Genomic DNA, 20234 nt, shown 5'->3' on the forward strand with positions numbered 1-20234 from the left:
ATTATTTGGTACTGTCTTTTATCTGGTTCATTACCAAATTTTCCTAGCGGGTTCACAAATGTCTTGTTTAGTTAGTTTGCTGAATTGGGATCTAAACAAGGTCTACACAGGGATTTGGGTATCATGTCACAGAAATTTCTTTTAATTTACAGCAGCTCCTCCTTCCTCACTTTTCTCCTCTATGCTATTGATTTATTACAAGAATCAATTCAGTTGTCTTTTAGAATGTTGCATATTCTGTATATATAAGTTTGCTCCCTTGAGGGTCATTTAACTTGTTTCTTCATCCTCCATATTTCCCATAGTTAGAAGTTCATGCTTTAAATTTGATTAGATTCCAGGTTATTATTTTTGGCAAGAACACTTCACAGTGCTTTGTGCTTCATAGTGTATTGAAAGGCTTATAATGTCTGGTTGTCCCACTTTTAGTAATGTTGAGATTTATCTATGATTTCAGGTGCTGACAGCTTACACCTTCCTTTTATCTAATGGTTTCATACACTGATGATCATTGCCTAAACCAATTATTTCATTCAGGATTGCAAAATGGTTATTTTCTAATCCTGTCATTCATGAAGAATCACAGATCTGCTCCCCTACTTCATGTAGCTGGGCAAGTGTCCCTCCCTGACTCTGGTAGAAAAGTGGAGTTTTGATCCTTGGAGAGAGTGAAACAGGAGGTCTCTGGCCTTGAGGATCCAGTCACAATTGAAGGCATGCATAGGTAACATACTGGAAATGGTATTTGAATGAATGTTTACATAACGAATGCTAAGACTGTCAACTCTTTCCCCAACCACACGACTCCAGGAGATTGGAAGAGATTGTTCTTCAGGAATCTGATCATCCCAAGAGAAATACTTAAAGATACTAACCTCAGGCTTTCCCAACAGCAAAGCCAGACAATGCTGGCTCATCCTACAATGTACCTTTCATTTAATAAGCCCCTCTTATATGCTCAGAGTATCCAATTGGGTTTTTAGTTTCTCTTAAACATGAGCAGAAAAACAGAGATTCCCTTTCCTCTGAAGAAAACTTCTAATTTTTAACATACAGGAAGGAGTTGGAAGAAAGCAATGGCTATACACAGATAACAGTTCCAAAAACAAGGAAGCAAACAAACAAAAAACCAAGTAAACAAAAGCCCTATCATTCATATTTTCAGAAATAAGAGAATATATGGCACCAATGAGACAGCAATTGGATGTTATAAAAAATAAGGTGTCAGAAAGCAAAAAAGAGCTCTTGGAAATTAAAAACATGTTAGCAGAAATAAAAAATTCAAGAAAAGTTTAGAAGATAATGTTAAGGAAATCTTCCAGATAAAGGGCAAAAAGATAAGAGATAGAATATTGGAGAGGAAAGGTAAGACAAATAGAAGATTAGTACGGAAGGTGCAACATCGAAATATCAGGGCTTCCAGAAAGAAAGAACAGAGAAAATGAAGGGGAGGTAGTAAGAATGAAATTATTTTAAAATATTTTCCAAAATTGAAGGATAAAGGTTGCTAGACTGAAAGAGTCATTGAGTGATCAGTATAATGGATAAAAATATACCCATACTGGGAATAAATATAAAAAAAATACATACACACACATCATGTATGTTCTAAGAATACTTTGGAATTCACTTACACTACGAAGTGTCCATTATTTATCTGAAATTCAAATTTAAATGGGCATCCTGTACTGTATCTGGGAATCCTACACTGACCTTTTCATTACCAGTACTGGCAATTCTTCATAATTATAATTTGTAACAATCCACTCAGATCACCACTGCTCATCTATTCAACTTCTGATATTCCAAACCCAACAATCACTCAACAATATAGGGACAAAATGCATTTATCCTAACACTTTTTCACTATCATTCATCACCCACTCAAATCTTCATGTCCTTCCTTACCCAGCTTAAATTTCAAAGGTAATAAGTTAAATTCACTCCTTCACATACATCCTATATTCCCTTCTTCCTCTTTAAACTTCTTGAATTTGCTTGGTTAAGTCACAAAGTGTGGTCCCTAGGCCAACAGTACCTATGTCACCTGGGAACTTGTTAGAAATGGGCATTTTTGGTTGGGTCCTATCTCAGACATGAATTTAAAACTCTGGGACCGCAGCCAAGCAATCTGTGGTTCAACAAGGCTTCCGGTTGAGTCCGATACATGGGGTCTCACATTTTAGCATGTGAAAGATGACCTGTAAAGCGTGTTAAAAAACCAGATTGCTGTACCCAATCCTCGGAGTTTCTCTTTCAGTATAGAGTGGAGACAAAAATCTCACATTTTTAACAAGTTTCAAATGATGCTGTTGCAGAACCAGGAACTGCACATTGAGGTCCTGTCCCTATAACAATCACTCTCTCACCTTTTAAAGATAACTTTTTCCTCTCTCTTCAAACTTTCAGGGCGCCTGGGTGGCTCAGTGGGTTAAGTATCTGACTCTTGATTTCAGTTCAGGTCATGATCTCATGGTTTGTGGTGAGCCCGGGTGGCACTCCACGCTGAGAGTGAGGAGCCTACTTGGGATTTTCTTTCTCTCTCCCCCTCTCTGTCTCTCCCCAGCTCATGCTCTCTTGTGTGCATGCTCTGTCAAAATAAATAAATAACTTAAAAACAAGCAAACTTTCTTCATCTCCTTCTGAAACTGACTCTCAGCTGATGAACCTGATCAGGACTTTGCTTGCAGAATATAAAAACACTCAGAATAGAAATTCTCATGCTCCCACCAATCACAAATACTTCTCTACCTGCATCTGTATTCATATACACCACCTAATCTCCAGTTTCTGGAGAGGAACCCCCCATGTTCCTATCTAATGCAAGCCCTTCCACTTGGACAGTGGATCCTATCACCCCTGGCCTACTTGAGATAAATTGACTTCATTCTCTGACTTCTTTCCTACATCATCAAAATTTCCCTTTCTACTGGATCCCCATCAACAAAACATGCTGTTTTTTCTGCCTCTGTCAAACCACCCTTCCCCAAATCCAAACTTCTTGACCCCATTTCTCTTCTTTCTTTTAGAATAAAATGCCATAAGGGAATCATCTGTACTTGTTTTTTCCACATGTATCTTCCCATTCCAAACTGTGAGTCCTAAACTGAGATTTGAAGGGTCTACACTGATGGTTGTGTGTGGAAGGTGGGACTGTGCACCGAAGTTTCCTACAAAGAGGAGGGCAGGAATGGAGAAGAAAACGATGGGAGATTAAGCTAGATAGGCACAGGGGCTACACTAGTCAAGCTCTAAAAATCACAGTAAGGAATCTAGACTGTTCTGAGACAAATTTGGTGCTGTTAAAGGTTTTTTTTAAAGCACTTGAGTTGCATGATCACATATCCATTTAGGAAAGAGCACTGGCTTATGATGTAGAAGAGTGATTGATAGCAAAATTAGCATTTGCAAGACCAGTTAAGAGTTTGTTCACAGTATAGATGGGTTAAATTGAGTTCACGGCAGTGGCGATGGTGAATACGAGCATTGAGAGACATTTGGAAGACGGAATGGAGACGACTTGCCAATTGCATTGGTCTATTTTATTTGCACTGATCAGGGCTGGAGTGGATTTTGTATAGGAAATAATTGGTGAGGCTTTAATTGAAAAATGTTCCAAACACATAAATTTGTGGATAAATCATTTTTCATTTGTAAAAAAAATTACTTGGTTTTCCATAGCTAGCAGGGCCTATTTATAGGTAAACATTACTTAGAATCTGATTGTTACCTTTCCCACTTAATCTAGAGAAAAAATCCTCTGATCCAAATTGAAGTTTTTAATAGAATGACATGTCAAACCATACACTTTTATCTGCAACTAAGACTCTTAAGAACTCTTAAGAGCTGGTGAGAAATCAGTGCCTTACTACGGTTGATAAGGATCTCTCTCCAGAATTCTGCTAAGTTTGGCTATTGCTGCCAGAGCAGTGTCTATTCTGAGAACTCACATGCAGGCAGTTGAAATTTCCAAAACTTTTTTGCTAAGATAGTTTGTTATCATTAATGTTGCCTAGAATTGGTCATTGTTTTCAATTGCTGGTATTAATGCTTTTCATGATATATTATTTTTACCTTTAAGTTTATTTTGAGAGGGAGAAAAAGAGACAGAGAGACAGAGAGACAGAGAGAGAGAAAATGAGCAGGGGAGGAGGAGCAGAGAGAAAATCCCAGGCGGGCTTCAACTCTTCACGACCATGAGATCATGACCTGAGCTGAAATCAAGAGTTGGGACCTTAACTGACTGAGCCACCCAAGTGCCGCTGGAGTCTAGGTTTTATGCCTTTGCCTTATTTTTAATTTGTTGTGGGTCATTTGGGTAGGGGCCACAAGAAATATTAAAGTTGAGAACTACTGATCTAGACTCTTAGGGTTACAGAAATGGAAATGATGTGAATATAAAATTTAGTCCTCCTATTTTCTAACAAAACAAAATGAACTTCAGGCTAATAAACATAATTTTTAAAGAACATAAATTAATTTTATTTAAAGACAAAAACTTGAGAGTTGGTTATTTTTCACTCCCACTATACACATTAAACTGTTTATAAGGCTAACTACCTAAAGAAAATATGAATAATTTATTATTTAACCATATGTTAGTATGAATACCTATTAAGAGTCAATAGACTTTCGTGATTTGTATTTTGAATCTTAATAGAAGCATATCATAGAAAATGCAAAAGGTGTTAAGAGTATACAGTGAAAAATACATCTCCCTCTGAACCCCTGTGCCCTAGCCATCTTACTTGCCCTCTTCCTAGAAACAGCCACTCTTTCCAGTTTCTTATGCATCTTTCCAGACACATGGATATTTGAGCATATGGGATGAAACAAGGCTCCTCTGCACAGGGCATGGAGAGGACTGGACTTCCTCAACATGTGGTCAAGACAAACACATTAGAAATCTATATCTGAGCCAACCACATCTGAGTTAAAAGAATAATACAATGGCAGCGGGCATCTTAGTAATTTGTGACACAAATGCCATCAATGTCCATTTCAACAGATAGGATTTCTTGGTTAAAAAAAAAGTCTATAATGCATTTATTCAATAAATACTTATGAAGGGGTATTATGTATCAGTACAAATTTGCAATAAATGACGCTTATGAAATCTAGATTTTATGGACAATTTGTCAGACTTAAATAACTATACAATTTCATAAGTGATGATTACCATTTATACTTTATGTGAACACGATCTGGTATACTTTTAGTTCATTTTCAATTATTTTTCACCATTAAAAATAAAACAAATTTAAATTCTATTTTAAAATATAATTTATTGAACACCATAATGAATTCAATACATTATAAAATTGTTTTTCTTGTCAGTATTGGCACATAATGAAGTTTTAAAGCATTGCTAAATTAACACTTGAAAAAATTTTAAATTTTAAATCTGTTCCATAAAAAAAATAAAGACCAGTAGTGTTATAAAACTATTAATTTGCACCAACTTACATATCAAAGTGTTAAAAAAAGAATTCCACACTCAAACCATCATCTAAGAAGTAAAAATTCAATCATATGCATTTTTAAAAACGTTCTCATTTGAACAAAATACAACAGAAGATATAAAATAGGCAAAAACTTTACAATGATTTGTCCTACTGGGAAATTTTACAGGCTAAGAAGATAAACTTTAGATATATAAAAAAAAAATCCATACTCCAAAGGAATAGAAGTTGTTTACAGTATTTTTTATGTAATTTTCTAATCAAAGAAACATGACATTAAATATTCTACATTTTTTCCCTCTTTGTTGCCTCTTAATTGACAATAATGAGGACTATTCTAAAAATTTAGTTTAAAAATACTTTTTCCACCAATGAACATTTTCATAGATGCAAAGGCTGTCCTTAAGTAAGGGAACATTAAACAAGGAAATTTATATATATGGTCTTCACTATAATATGGCCTGTTTATTACTCTGTCAATCATTTTTACTCTGAAATTTTAGTAACCCAAACGATGAGTACTGCACAATTTCTTTCAAATTCCAAAAGGCTGAGTAATTGATTTAGGTCACTGGAATTTACAGAGTATCTTTCTTCCAGGAAGCAAAAAGGTACTTATATTCAGTATTTTGGTTTTATTTATATTACCCTCTCCATCCCCCTTTAGAATTGTCCTCTGAGATAAATAGAGCACTGAAAATAAAAAGTTTAAAACTGTAGAATTGGTTATTTGGCATCATCTTGAATAAATTCAACTTTTTTCCTTATTAATGGGAAAATATAAAACCTTTCAAACCAGTGCATTCTACTGGTCTGAAATGCAATTCCTGTGTTTTTGAAATCTCATTGGTGGGGAGATCAGCCTGAAATTCTAGAAATCAAGCCTAACTAAAATTAGTTAAATGTCTTTAGTCAAAAAAACAAAAAAACAACTGTTTGCGTATACCTATGGCAGAAATCAAAAGAGCAAAGAAAAACTAGAAAGTTCATTTGTATTTACTCTAAATTTTCATTTCACCAAAATCTCTACGGACATGAAACTAAAATCTATACATGCCAACAGCAGAATTCTCTTCCTTCAAAAGTAAATCACAGATTCTACAAAGGTATTGCTAATCTAAAAAAATCTACAAAAACATAATGTATTAGAATATCAAGGTCTTTCACCATTAACCTCACATTTATCTTTGCTGGTCTAAATTAAAGTAAAAATCACCTACCCTACAATTTGAGATATTACTTTGTTTGATACGCTACAAAATGTTCACAGGGAAGATCTAAAAAGTATTTTTTTTTTCTTGCAATATATCTCACTGTTGTAAAGACATGTTCAGGAAAAAACCAACTCTCTTTCCCGACAAGTTATAGGTGGTGGGAAGATGAGAGAGGAAGAAAGGACACACGTGGCCTTTTAAGGAGCAATTTTCATCTCTCATCCTTCCTTAATTTTGATTTCCAAAATAAAATATTTCCAGCTAGTTTGCTACAGAGGGTCTTAGAATACAACATAAAGTTGACATCGAGAATGGAGAAACTTGGGAGAATTTCACTCTGTTTCTTATTTTTATTAATCAATAGGATCTCAATAGCAAACTAGAACAAAGTTTTACTTCTTTGATAACTTACAGTTGGATAAAGTTGAATTTGTATCAAATAAGATTTCAGATTTCTAGATGTAAAATGCTCTTCATAAAATGTGGTTGAGGCTTTAAAGTATCAGAAAGTTGGGATGAGTACAGATAATTTTACTAAAAAAGCTCTATTTTGGCAAATATCTTATTGATATTATAAATGAAAATATAGCTGGAACTTTAAGATGGCACTTAATCTGTTCTATCAGAGTCTGCCAAATAAATTAGATTCTTTGGAAAAAATTCAAACTTGATATTATGTAGGCAAAATTAAGATTAACTCTTACTTGTCAGATACTTACCTGTCATATTGCCATAAACCAAAGGACCTATAAGTATACTAAGTGGAAAGAGAGGCTCATTGTCAAGGGAGCTGCTCTACCTACAGTTTACTCAGCAAAAATTAATTAAACAAAAGCAACTAATTGCCTCAAATGTTAAATTTACTTCAAACATAAATGCTTTAAAAAGCATTAGCTTTATCTTTTAATCAGAGAAATGGTCTTAGGATGAAAGATCAGACTTGTTCACAATCTTGTACATTACTTGCAGGGAAAAGCAAAATCCTGTTGTTGCAGTCACTCATCATTTGGGAATTTTTTAAAAATGTTTATTTATTTTTAAGAGAGAGAGACAGAGACAGAGCACAAGTGGAGGAGGGGGAGAGAGAGAGGGAGACACAGAATCTGAAGCAGGCTCCAGGATCTGAGCAGTCAGCACAGAGCCAGACACGGAGCTTGAAACATGAAACGTGAGATCATGACTTGAGCTGAAGTGGACGCTCAACTGACTGAGCCACCCAGGCACCCCTGGGAATTTCTTAAAGAAAATAAAAGACAGTAGAAAGATACTTTGACTTCTGACTCCCAGGATAATGTTCAAGGCCACATTTGAGATTTGGCAAAGAATGAGAAAGATATTTTTCAAGTTGGAAGGTACCACCAGGTACCAGAGTGATTAATTGGTCTAAATTACTCATTTTGCAGATGAGAAAACTGAGATACAAGGGTTTTATGCTAAGACAATTTACTCAAATTCTTTTATTGTCATTAAATTGAGACTAACCCAGCCTCCTGTCTTTTGTCTCCAATTCTTTCCTCTGGAGCACACTTTGTATATTAGTAAGTCATCCTCCATCAAAATATTAAAAAATTAACAGTGCTTTCCTATGGGGAAAGGAGTGGGAATTAGGGGAAAAAAAGGTGGTGGATGAGGGGGTAAGAAGAGATGGTTAGGGATGTTATACTCACACAATGAGCCACATGTGTTAATATAAAAGTTGACTAAAAAATATTTTACAAAATATCAAGCCTTAACACCAAAAGAACCAAATTCCAGAGGTAAGAAATACCATGGTGAAATTGAATGTTAGTGTAGAAATTTAAGCTACCTCTTCAAGAAAAACAGACCACTGAAAACTGAAGACTAGTTCTATATATTATGTTTCTTTATATCTGGAAAAATATTTTAATATAATACATAGGCAGACTAAAGTAATTCAGATTTTCAAGTTTAAAAAAAGACTGGGATTTTTAAAAAAACCTTATGCTACAAAAATACGCATTTATAGATATTCCCAAATCCTATTTTTCTAACCACTGCAGTGAAAAGATCCAAAATTTCATCGCTGAACTGCCTTCTAGCATGATCTTAAGCAGTTATTTCTATAGAGCATAAAGTTTATATAATTCTTTACAGTAAAATCTGTTCATAAACTCACCTTGACAGAAATACTTTTATCTATCATTAAGAGTTGAAAGAAACAGATTTTAGTAGAGGGGTGGGTCAAGACAGTTTTTTAGAAAAATATACTGTGTATAATAGATCTTGAAAATTACACAGACCATACGCTTTTATTTAATGTGAAGGCACAACTTTAACATAGTTAAAAGCAAATGTATTTCAACTATTTGATGTAATTGTCAGTACCAGCTCTTTAAAAATATATATTTGCAAGCATATCATTGAAGCTTCTTTCAGACTGTCAATTCAAAAATCAATTTCAAAAGTCAAACTCTATTTGTAGAAAATCAACTGACAGGTCTACAAAATATTATTGTTGGACATTCTGTTCGCCAGCAGCCACAGGGCTTTCTTCATTTGTTGCATAGTCCAGGTGGCCCATCACCTAGGCACAAATAAAACAAGTTAGGAAATGCAAATTTTCAATTTGCCCTCAATATTCACTAATTTGGCAAAAGGATTCCCACTTTTTAAAAAGGACACAGAGTACTCCCTGGGACTGAGCACTCCTTTTGGAGCAAGGTAGTGGCTCAACATCCATGCTCTAAGAATAAGATCAGGGTGACAGAGAAAGCCTCATCATTTGACTCGGAGCCAACCTGATGAACTCTTTCTTTAGATCTTCTACTATTTCCATTTCCCAATACGAATTGCCCTTCATGGCAATGGGAACTCTACCACAAAAGGAAGATATTCCTGATGCTTAATCTAGGACACTATTCCAGGCAGTGTTCACTCCTAAAGGTAAAAAAACTAAAAATGACCCCACAAGTCACTTTGAGAATACCTGCTGGTTTGGGGACAGTGTAACTTGGTTGATGCCTTGAACTGACTGTAAGACAATTTAAGAATGATACTTGAGGGGTGCCTGGGTGGCTCACTTGGTTAAGCATCTGACTTCGGCTCCAGTCGTGATCTCACAGTTCATGAGTTCGAGCCCTACATTGGGCTCTGTGCTGACAGCTCGAAGTCTGGAGCCTGCTTCAGATTCTGTGTCTGCCTCCCTCTCTGCCCCTCCCCCACTCGCACTCTGTGTGCCTCTCTCCCTCAAAAATAAATAAAACACTAAAAAAAAAGAATGATACATGAAATTATGGAAACATTGTATGACAAACATTTCTACTAAAAACAAATATACTGAAGGTACTTAAAAGGTCAAATGAGTATCTGAAAATAAAATCAAGACTACATTTGCTATAGACTACTTTAGGGGAATTACCAGTTAAACTTTTCTCAAATGATCACTTCAGCTATGCTCCATATTCCTAAATAAATCTTTTCATATTTGGGAATGAAGGAAGAAGAAACTGCTTACATGTTTTCAGTTTCTTCTTCAGATAAACTTGCTTAAAAATAGAAAGAAAGTACCTACTGTCTTTGTGAAGACTGTCAAAGATTTTTAGATTAGGGATTAATTTTCAGTATTGTGATGCACATTTTCCCTTCTTTATCAAGAATTAGAAGAAAGACCAGCAAGATAAATGTTCCTATTTTTGTAAAAGGATTCTAAAAGCTTCAGTGTTTTTTGGAAAAGGAAGCAGAAGGTGGAGTCATTTCCAAACGGGGTCTCTGAACTTGCCAAACAAGAAGAACACAACATGAGCTGAAGCTTCTGCTGACAATTGTCTCAAGTAACAGAGACAACTTATAAAACCCAAACCTGCCAGTACTCTACAAGTCATCTCAAGGCCAAAGCAGTTTTGAGGTCCTTTATTTGCCAAAGATATTCCCTACATTAAGATAGTTACATGTTCGTAGCACTTCGGGGGGGGGGGGGGGGGAAGGCCCAATCAAGAAAGGTTAACATATTTACCAAACATTTCACTAGATGAAACATAAGATGAAGTTGTTGAACTGTTGATTTTAGTCATAATTCAAATGAGGGACAGAAAGGAGAAGCATGTAAGATATATTTAGGCTCCTTTTCTTCTAGCAATTTAGAAGCTCTGAGGATAAGAGGTTGGAGCTGTGGGGAAAGAGAACTAAGTGGCCTCAGCAGAATGGGTGCTGGGGAAATCCTCTTTCTTCCCCAAGACCTGCTTACCCTGGCAATTGTACCCTAATGACAGCCTATACTCCCGACGTTACCACACGCCTCTTCTTTCCTAAACCTCAGTTACCTCACTGGCACTATAATCTAATTCCTAACTACATAAGCAATGTATTAGATTAAAAGAAAAACTTTCAAAATCAACTTATTAAGAAGTAAACATCTGTACTCTTTATTTACTTTTCTTTACCTACTTTTCAATGAAAGCAAAGCAATATAGAAACATAAAGCATGACCTTGAAATAGGTTTGTATGTATGTATGTACGTATTTATTTATTTATTTTAATGTGTATTTCTTTTTGAGAGAGACAGAGCGCAAGTAGAGGAGGAGCAGAGAGAGTGAGGGAAACACAGAATCCAAAGCAGGCTCCAGGCTCTGAGCTGTCAGCAAAGAGCCTGATAATGGGGCTTGAACTTACAAACCGTGAGATCATGACCCAAGCCAAAGCCAGATGCTTAACTGACTGAGCTACCCAGGTCCCCCAGATAGGTTTTTATTTTTAAAAAACTTTGGGGGGGGGTGCACCTGGGTGGCTCAGTCGATTGGGCATCTGACTTCAGCTCAGGTCATGATCTTGCGGTTCGTGGGTTTAAGCCCTGCGTTAGGCTCTGTGCTGACAGCTCAGAGCCCGGAGCCTGCTTCAGATTCTGTCTCTGTCTCTCTGCCCCTCCCCTGTTAGTGCTCACTCATGCTCTCTCTCAAATATAAAATAAAAAACATAAAAAAAAATTTTTTTTAATTTTTTTATGTAGGCTTCACACCCAGTGAGGAGTCCAGTGTGGGACCTGAACTCATGACCCTGAGATCAAGACCTGAGCTGAGATCAAGTTGGATGTCTAACCAACTGAACCACCCAGGCACCCCAAAATAGGTTTTTAAAAACATAACAAGGGGCGCCTGGGTGGCGCAGCCGGTTAAGCGTCCGACTTCAGCCAGGTCACGATCTCGCGGTCCGTGAGTTCGAGCCCCGCGTCAGGCTCTGGGCTGATGGCTCAGAGCCTGGAGCCTGTTTCTGATTCTGTGTCTCCCTCTCTCTCTGCCCCTCCCCCGTTCATGCTCTGTCTCTCTCTGTCCCAAAAAAATAAATAAACGTTAAAACAAAACAAAACAAAACAAAAAAAAACATAACAAAAATTAATATAGATAATAAAGTTAACTGGCAAAATTGGTATAGTTCTTCATAATATTTGTAAATAAGCAAGGTCGATTTGGAAAGATGTCCTCTGAAATTGGGTCAGCTTGCCTGGCATTTACTGATAGTTCTGCCTATCTATAAGTGAACCGGACTCCAGAAACACTCTAATAAAACTATCATTAAAGGGGGAGAGGTAACCGGAGAGTTGTTGATACTAAAGCAGTGTTGTTCTAAGTATCTCTGTATTCGGACTTGTCAGTTACAGCTTGTGACTTCTAAAAATAATTAGAAGCACTAGTGACATTTAACAGAGACAAACCCACTGTTTACTGGATATCAACAAACCGAACACTTACTTCCTATCCAGAGTAAAAGAGCCCATTGGAGATTGCTGCATAACTCTAACTCCACTGATTTAGAAACAAACAAAAAAATCCCCTAAAATGATGATTTCTTTTAGTTGTTCTTTATGCCAAAGTAATTATGCCACTGCTTGATTTTTCTCTCTAGAGAAAAAAACACCTTTATTTATTCTACACTAATTAGAACTTAAGACTTTGAGTACAATCACATGGAATTGAATACTGTAACTCTTGAAGCATTCATGAGTTGAAGCATTAAAAAAAAAAAGCTGAAGTATTTTCTTGAAGCATTCAAGAAAAAAGTTCATAGTAAATAATAGTGTAAGTGGCTTTGAATTATAGGAAAATAATATACAATTAAGATCTCCAAATTAGTAATATTTTAGTGAAATCCTATAGAAATGTTACTTCTTTTGATCAGAAAAATTAATGGAAAGGGCTGAAAGACTCTAAGTAAAATACTAAAGTACTTCCATGAAGTCTCAGTTTTAGAAATAAATGGAGTATAATTTCCCCTTTGGAAAAAAGTATAAAAAGGCTAACCATGACATTTAAAAAATCTCCAGTGCACATATGTGGATCTTGAGAAACTTAACAGAAGAGCATGGGGGAGGGGAAGGGGAAAAAAAGTTAGAGGGACAGAGAAAAACCATAAGAGACTCTTAAATACAGAGAACAAACTGAGGGTTGATGGGGGGGTGGGTGAGAGGGGAAAGTGGGTGATGGGCACTGAAGGAGGGCACTTGTTGGGGTGAGCACTGGGTGTTGTATGTAAGCCAATTTGACAGTAAATCATATATTAAAAAAAAAAATCCCCAGTGCAAAGGCCTGCTTTTTACCACCACTATTCTTTTTTTTTTTAATTTTTAAAAATGTTTATTCACTTTTGAGAGAGAGAGAGAGAGAGAGAGACAGAGACAGAGACCGCATGAGCAGGGGAGGGGCAGAGAGAGAGGGAGACAGAATCTGAAGCAGGCTCCAGGCTCTGAGCTGTCAGCACAGAACCCAACACAGGGCTTGAACTCATAAACCATGAGATCATGATCTGAGCTGAAGTCAGATGCTTAACCGACTGAGCCATCCAGGTGCCCTGATTTACCACCATTATTCTTGAACCCACTCTAGTATCAGGTATTGGAATGAACTAAATGATTAATAGCATAAACAAGTATGTCACCACCTTAGATTCTGGCTCTATTTTATATTACCCATTTTGTATTTGCTTATGTCACAAAGTAGCAAAAACTGTTGGCACTTGCAAAAAGAAATGATTACATATAAAGACTGTAAAGATACTAGTCTAATTTAACGTTTAAAAGTGTCTCACTTTTAAACAAAACAAACATAATAATTTTGGCAATTTTATGAGGGCTGCTAAAACACAAACTTACACACATACACACAAAAGTGACTAAAGGTCAGTGGATTAAGGACTGAACATTACAGATGCTTTGCATGAAGAATTTCAATAACACTAATGGAGAATTTATAGTGTATAAAATACTGTTATCAGCAGTGTGGGTTCCTAATACCTTTGAGATAATAACGAACTGAGGAAGGTATACATAAATATCTACACTGTGAAGCAAATATTAATAAGTATTTAAAATACAACATCCACAAAAAATATGGGGAAAGGTGAATCTAATTTCAAGTGGAGAACTCTTGGGTATCTGCTTGGAGAAGGAAGATTTTGAGTTGGGAATACTATAAGAGATATTCTGGAAACCATCTGGCAATGCTATGAAAATAATGGAGGCAGAGGGAGAGAAGGGAAAAGGTTATGACACTGCTAGCCTGAGAGATGAACCAGGAACTACCTGAGGGTTGATTTCAGGGCTGACCCTCAGGTGTGTCTTACACTGGGTCAATACCTTGCCTCCCTCTGTTTTACCAGACTTTTTGAGGTTCCAGGTTGTACTTTCAAAGCCTCTGCCTAGCCTTACCTGATCTCATCCACTTGCCTACCAAGCCCTGGGCTAACCCACCACTATGGATTAGATTTTCCCACCTGCCTGTAGATCCAACCTCATTTCATGGATGAGGAGACAGTCATAAGAGATGACGTGACTTGACAGAACTGATTCCAAGGCCTATAATATACTGTTTCCCACAAATGTCAACATTCAAGCTAAATTAATTTTGAGTTTAGCTACATTTTTTTTTTAAAAAAGGAAACTGCTGTGTGTGTATATATATATATATATATATACACACACATATATATACATATATATATATTAAAAAAATTTTTTTTAAATGTTTATTTATTTTTCTTTCTTTTTTTTTTTTTTTTTTTTAAATTTTTTTTTTTTTCAACGTTTATTTATTTTTGGGACAGAGAGAGACAGAGCATGAACGGGGGAGGGGCAGAGAGAGAGGGAGACACAGAATCGGAAACAGGCTCCAGGCTCTGAGCCATCAGCCCAGAGCCTGACGCGGGGCTCGAACTCCCGGACCGCGAGATCGTGACCTGGCTGAAGTCGGACGCTTAACCGACTGCGCCACCCAGGCACCCCAAATGTTTATTTATTTTTGAGGGACAGAGAGAGGCAGCGCGCAAGCGGGGAAGGGGCAGAGAGAGAGGGAGACACAGAATCCAAAGCAGGCTCCAGGCTCCGAACTGTCAGCACAGAGCCCGAAGCGGGGCTCGAACCCACGAGCTGTGAGATCGTGACCTGAACCAAAGTCAGACACTTAACCAACTGAGCCACCCAGGTGCCCCTGAACTGCTGTATATTTTAAAGTTTATTTATTTTGAGAGAGAGAGAGCGAGTGAGCGAGAGAGTGAGAGAGAGACAGCAGGAGGAGCAGACAGAGAGGGAGGGAAAAGAGAATCCCAAGCAGGTTCCACACTGTAAATGCAGAGTCCAATGTGGGGTTTGAACTCATGAACCATGAAATCACGACCTGAGCCAAACCAAGAGTCAGACACCTAACTGACTGAGCCACCCAGGTGCCCCTAATTTTAAGTTTAAAGGCTGGACAAAAGTAGTAAGACATTTTCTTTTTCACAATGGGGATAACTTTGTGAAGGCATTATATTCTATAAGTTTCAAAAATGCTGGTTTTCTAAAAAAATAGATTCTCTCCTGGCAGCAGTCTGTAATATTCTGCAACCAGCTTGCCTAAAATTTCAGCATGTGCCTTTTCTTCATATTTTAAAGTCTAGTGTACAGTGAGAAAATGACCACATTTAACAGATTTCTTTTTCCTCTGAGGCTTGTGATGGCTATCAAATCTTTTTGCAAACTGAGTTAAACGAACTAGATTTAACAAACACCTTAAGTTTTAATATTCAAACTGGGAAAACAGAAATCTAGTTAATGAACTGAAAAGTAACAGCCAAGCAACAAATAAACCAAAACAGAAAACCCAATTCCTATAAATAATAGCAGCAAATACACAGTGTTTATGATATGCCAGGCCCTATTCTAGGCAATGTGCATATTTGACAACAACCAACCCTCTGAAATAGGATGATTATTATTCTTTTTTACACTGGAGGAAACTGAGGCACCAAGAAGCTAAGTAACTTGTCTTAGGCCATGTAGCTAATAATGAACAAAATCAGAGTTCAAACTTCGGTAATCTGGTACCAGACTCCACACTTTTCTTACTATGTGCTATTTTATATTCTGAATATCTTTACTTAATAGAATGATGACATCACACTCCAAAAGTGAGAAGTGTATAACCAAAGTTGTCTTACTTTTTTTTCTCTTAATCTTTTTTCTTTAAAAAAAATTTTTTTTAAGTTTATTTTTAAGAGAGAGAGAGAGAGAGAGAGACATAAAGTGTGAGGAGGGCAGGGGCAGAGACAGAGGGGGACAGAGGATCTGAAGCAGGCTCTGTGCTGACATCAGAGAGCCCGATGTGGGCTCGAACTCACAAACTGTAAGATCATGACCTGAGCTGAAGGCAGATGCTTAACAAACTGAGCCATCCAGGCACCCTTTTTTCTTTTTTAATATAGTTAAACTGTAAAACAAAGTTCACAAGCTGCCTCCCTGTCCACCCCTCTCCACCCCTGCAAATTTGTTTTACCTTTTTGGGTATGTTAAAGTGAATTTGCCTACAACCAATTGTCTTATTTAGCTTCTATGTTATATGATTAAGGCCCTGCTGGGGTTATTTACTACTGCCTACAGCAGTCTGCCCTGCTGGGGTTATTTACTACTGCTTGTGTCAGCTGTAGTGGTCTTCCCCTTCATAGGTAGTTACTGTGAAGCAGAATTCTAGTTTTTTTCAAGATCACTATTTTTAAGAATGAGAATGAAACTTGGATGGTCTAAGGCAGAGGAGTTGTTCATAGGGAATATAAATGCATCCCTTGGTTGAATTCCTTCCTTACCTACCATCCTCTTTCCCCTCAATAAACATCATAGAGAGAAAGGAGGAAAGGTAATAAACCAGAGAGAAAGTGAGCTGTATTTTCAAAGAAACACAATGTTATTACATTTACGTATATGACATCTTTAAAATTCAACTATTTGTAGTGTGAGTTGCCATAAAAAGATCTCCACACAAAATGTTCAAAGTAGTTGGCCCTAACGGAAGGTGGGGGCATGTGGAATAGTTAGAAAAGGACGTTCTATGTTTACTTTAGACACTTTTGTATTACTTGTTTAAAGAATGTAAACATGCATTACTTTGTAATTAAAACACACACACAAAAAAAGAAAGTAAAAACAGGATTAGGGTGTATGTAAAAATTTTAGTTCATTAATTGCCACTAATAATATTAACCTATTAATCATTATAATAGAACAAGGATAATCAGAAATCCTTCAATGAACATTTTTTCACATCGACTTTGTCCAAATGTTTAATCACTTTCTGGACAATCCCCTGAAGAGAAATTACGGGGTCAAAGGAAATGGCAGTAAAATACAGTACATGTGTTTGAGAGTATTACATAGCCATTAAAATGATTTTTTTAATAAGGAATTTAAAAATGAAATAACACGCAGTGAAAAAAACAAAACAGAGAACTCTTTGGAGTATGGCATCATCTACCCACATATGCATTTATCCAAGAAGGCACACGAGGGAACTCACATAAATCTTAAGAGCGCCCACCCTCGAGGTGGTGGAATTATTGGTGGACTTCCTTTTCTTGTGTTTTTCTATATTTTCAAAATTTTCTGTAATAAGCACACATTTTTAAAATAAAATGCTCTAAAAGCTGTATTAAAGGGGAAGGAAAATTTTGTAAGTAAAAATGCTGGTGATGAAAATAACAAGACACATACTTCATTCTGTAAGACAGTTATATGTGTTCTCATTAACAGTTCCGAATTTAAATTCTAACCTAAAAATTTAATGTCAACCCTAATCAAAATCTCCTTATGTACTCATCTTCTCTGTCCTGCTCTACCTCATAACCAGTGAATCAGATAGAAACTTCTTGCTCACAGTTCTGTCCCGAGCTGCTGCTTCTCCCTCTGTGTTCTCACTCGGTGCTTCCAAATTTCTGTCTCTAGCTAGGTCTGTTTCCTGCACATCAGGAGACATTCATTCATTTGCCTAGTATTTCTGTCTTCTTGTTGGTCCTATAGGTGCTCTAAAATGTCCAATATTGAATTCATTACCATTTTCCTCAAACCTGTTGCCCTTCTTTATCTCTATGAATGGTATCACATCTACCTACTCAGTTACCTAAGGCAGAAATCCTGACTCCATTTCCTTCTCTTCTCCCTATACTGGCACTATCACTGTATTCCATTAATTATGACTCTAAATTTCTCTGGACTTCGTCCTCTTCTTTTGATCTCAATACTGTATTGATTCTGGCTACTATTGCCCCTGATTATAATAGCTGCTTTAAGTTTTGCTCCTTTCTTCAATCCATTTTGTAGATTTCTTAAAACCCTTAAATGGTCTCCTATGTTCTCAAGATAAGAGTTCAAAGACCTCTTTGAAGGTCTTTGGCTTACAAGACCTTATGGGCTGTCACCCCTGTTTCCTTCTCCAGTTTTCATTTCCTACTGTTACTCAACATTATAGTCATCCTAAATTTCACTCAGTTTCTAGAATGTGCCATGCTCTCTTCCCTCTGAGCCTTTCAAGACATGGTTCTTTCCACATGGAACACATGGCTCAGGCTTCAAGTTTCAACACATAAATTTAACATTCTTTAAGACTTCTCTAAATCACCTTTGATTCTGTCACAAAACCACAAGCACTGGGTATCCCATTGCTAGCTTTCATGGCACCCTATATAGCGAATAAATACATTTATCATACTTTGTTAGTGACTATCTGCATCCTCCACAAGCATCTCACTTTCAAGAGGCCATGAGAGTAAGACTGTTTCTAACTTGTTCATCTTTTATCACCAGCACCTAAAATAGTACCTGGCTCACAGAACTGCTCAATTAACATTTGCTATATGAAAATAAAACTATTTTAAGAAAATGGTTATGAAGAGCACTTTCTGGGATGTGGCTTTCAAAGGCTAGAAGTAGAGTGTATGTTGTAGGACATACTTTAATTTTTAAAAATCTATAAAAATAAAAAATTGTGTGGGTGCCTTCTTCATGTAAAAGTTACATGCTATTTTACTGGCTTAGTCAAGGGCCTTGTAGCCATAATTCCATGCACATAAACATAAGCTGAGACAAAGGCATTGTGAAGTAGGCAGGGCAAGTATTATTATTTTAACGAAATTTCAAAGGAATTACAAGATTTACCCAAAAGAATTCTAGACCACTGCTTCTTCAAATTATAGTAGTCTAACTTAATGAGTTAATCACCTCTTGTTAAATAAAGATGATACCGTAGACCAACTGCAAGATGGATATGAACTTTGAACTGTTTACCTACTAACAGAATTGCAGCCACCCACCCAAAGTATCTCTATTTTTGCTCATGTGACCACTAACACACACGTATGAGGGTGGATGGAGGACAGTAGTTTGTTGTAATAGGCAAAGCAGAGCTAACTGCCTCATGAAAAAAATCAATGTGATGACCCTGACCTTAGTAAGCTAGAGTTTCCCAATCCCCTTTAATTTCAATGGAAACAAATTTTACTGGAATATCAAGAACATTTAGAAAAAGGAGAAAGGGGCTTAACTGTAATGAAGAAAAAATGCAAACATAACAGGTTCTGATACCATGATTTCCTCTGCTCCAGGGATTTTACAGAAAGGTCTGCCTTGATCCAGTTAAATCTGAAATGGGTACCCTACTGAATTTAGTTAGACCCTTTTAGGTACTAAAGAGAGTAGAATTTTTACCTGCAAAACCTTAGGACTCTAACTATATAAATAAATAGCTAATATCAGACTCAAAAATTCTGTACTTATAGTTTTATTTTTCATGAAGCCTACTTTCCTGTGCGGATTTGAAAACTTACGTTGAAATGCTGTTGTGGTTTTCCCTGATGCCCTCCCACTGCTTCTTGGTAGTCTCACCTGGAGTCACCAGGATTTTGGCATCAGATGAGATGAAAACTGATGATGCAGCAGGTGGACAGTAAGGGAGTAATGATGGAAAAAACTTGGGACATCCTGACAGATCCAAGGTAACTTCTGGGCACATAAAAGCTTTGATGTATATATATAGGCAGTTCCCAGCCAAAGTTAGTCACTGAATTACGTCCTAAGATAACTTGGTAACCAAGATAGAAGAAGCACATACCTGATAGCCGTTACCTTTCCAGAACTTTTTCATTTCCTTACGTCTCCAAGCAACAACTGAGGCAGTAATAAGTGTGCAAGGAACTAAATAGAGGAGAGCAGGTTGCCCCTTTTTCATCAGCACCAGAACCACAAATGTAAGTATCATGCCAACAGAATAGGCTATAAGAAGAATACAAATTATCAGTCATTTCTACATGCTA

General features: G+C 36.8%; 1 protein-coding gene across 2 annotated transcripts in view; it reads right to left on the reverse strand.

The window, feature by feature from the left end:
• Positions 1–8920: 8920 nt before the first annotated feature.
• The window catches only part of SPPL2A (signal peptide peptidase like 2A), a 53720-nt gene continuing 42406 nt past the window's right edge, over positions 8921–20234 (reverse strand). For both annotated transcript variants that reach the window (XM_040492680.1, XM_040492679.1), the window contains 2 exons: positions 20033–20193; positions 8921–9221 (listed from right to left, as the gene is read on the reverse strand). In XM_040492680.1, coding sequence (XP_040348614.1) covers positions 9147–9221; positions 20033–20193 — 236 coding nt within the window. In that variant the 3' untranslated portion in view covers positions 8921–9146. The remainder of the gene's footprint in view (positions 9222–20032; positions 20194–20234) is intronic.

The sequence above is a fragment of the Herpailurus yagouaroundi genome, unplaced genomic scaffold (genome assembly GCF_014898765.1).
Source record: "Herpailurus yagouaroundi ecotype Mexico unplaced genomic scaffold, PumYag 184, whole genome shotgun sequence".
NCBI classification, from domain to species: Eukaryota; Metazoa; Chordata; class Mammalia; order Carnivora; family Felidae; genus Herpailurus; species Herpailurus yagouaroundi.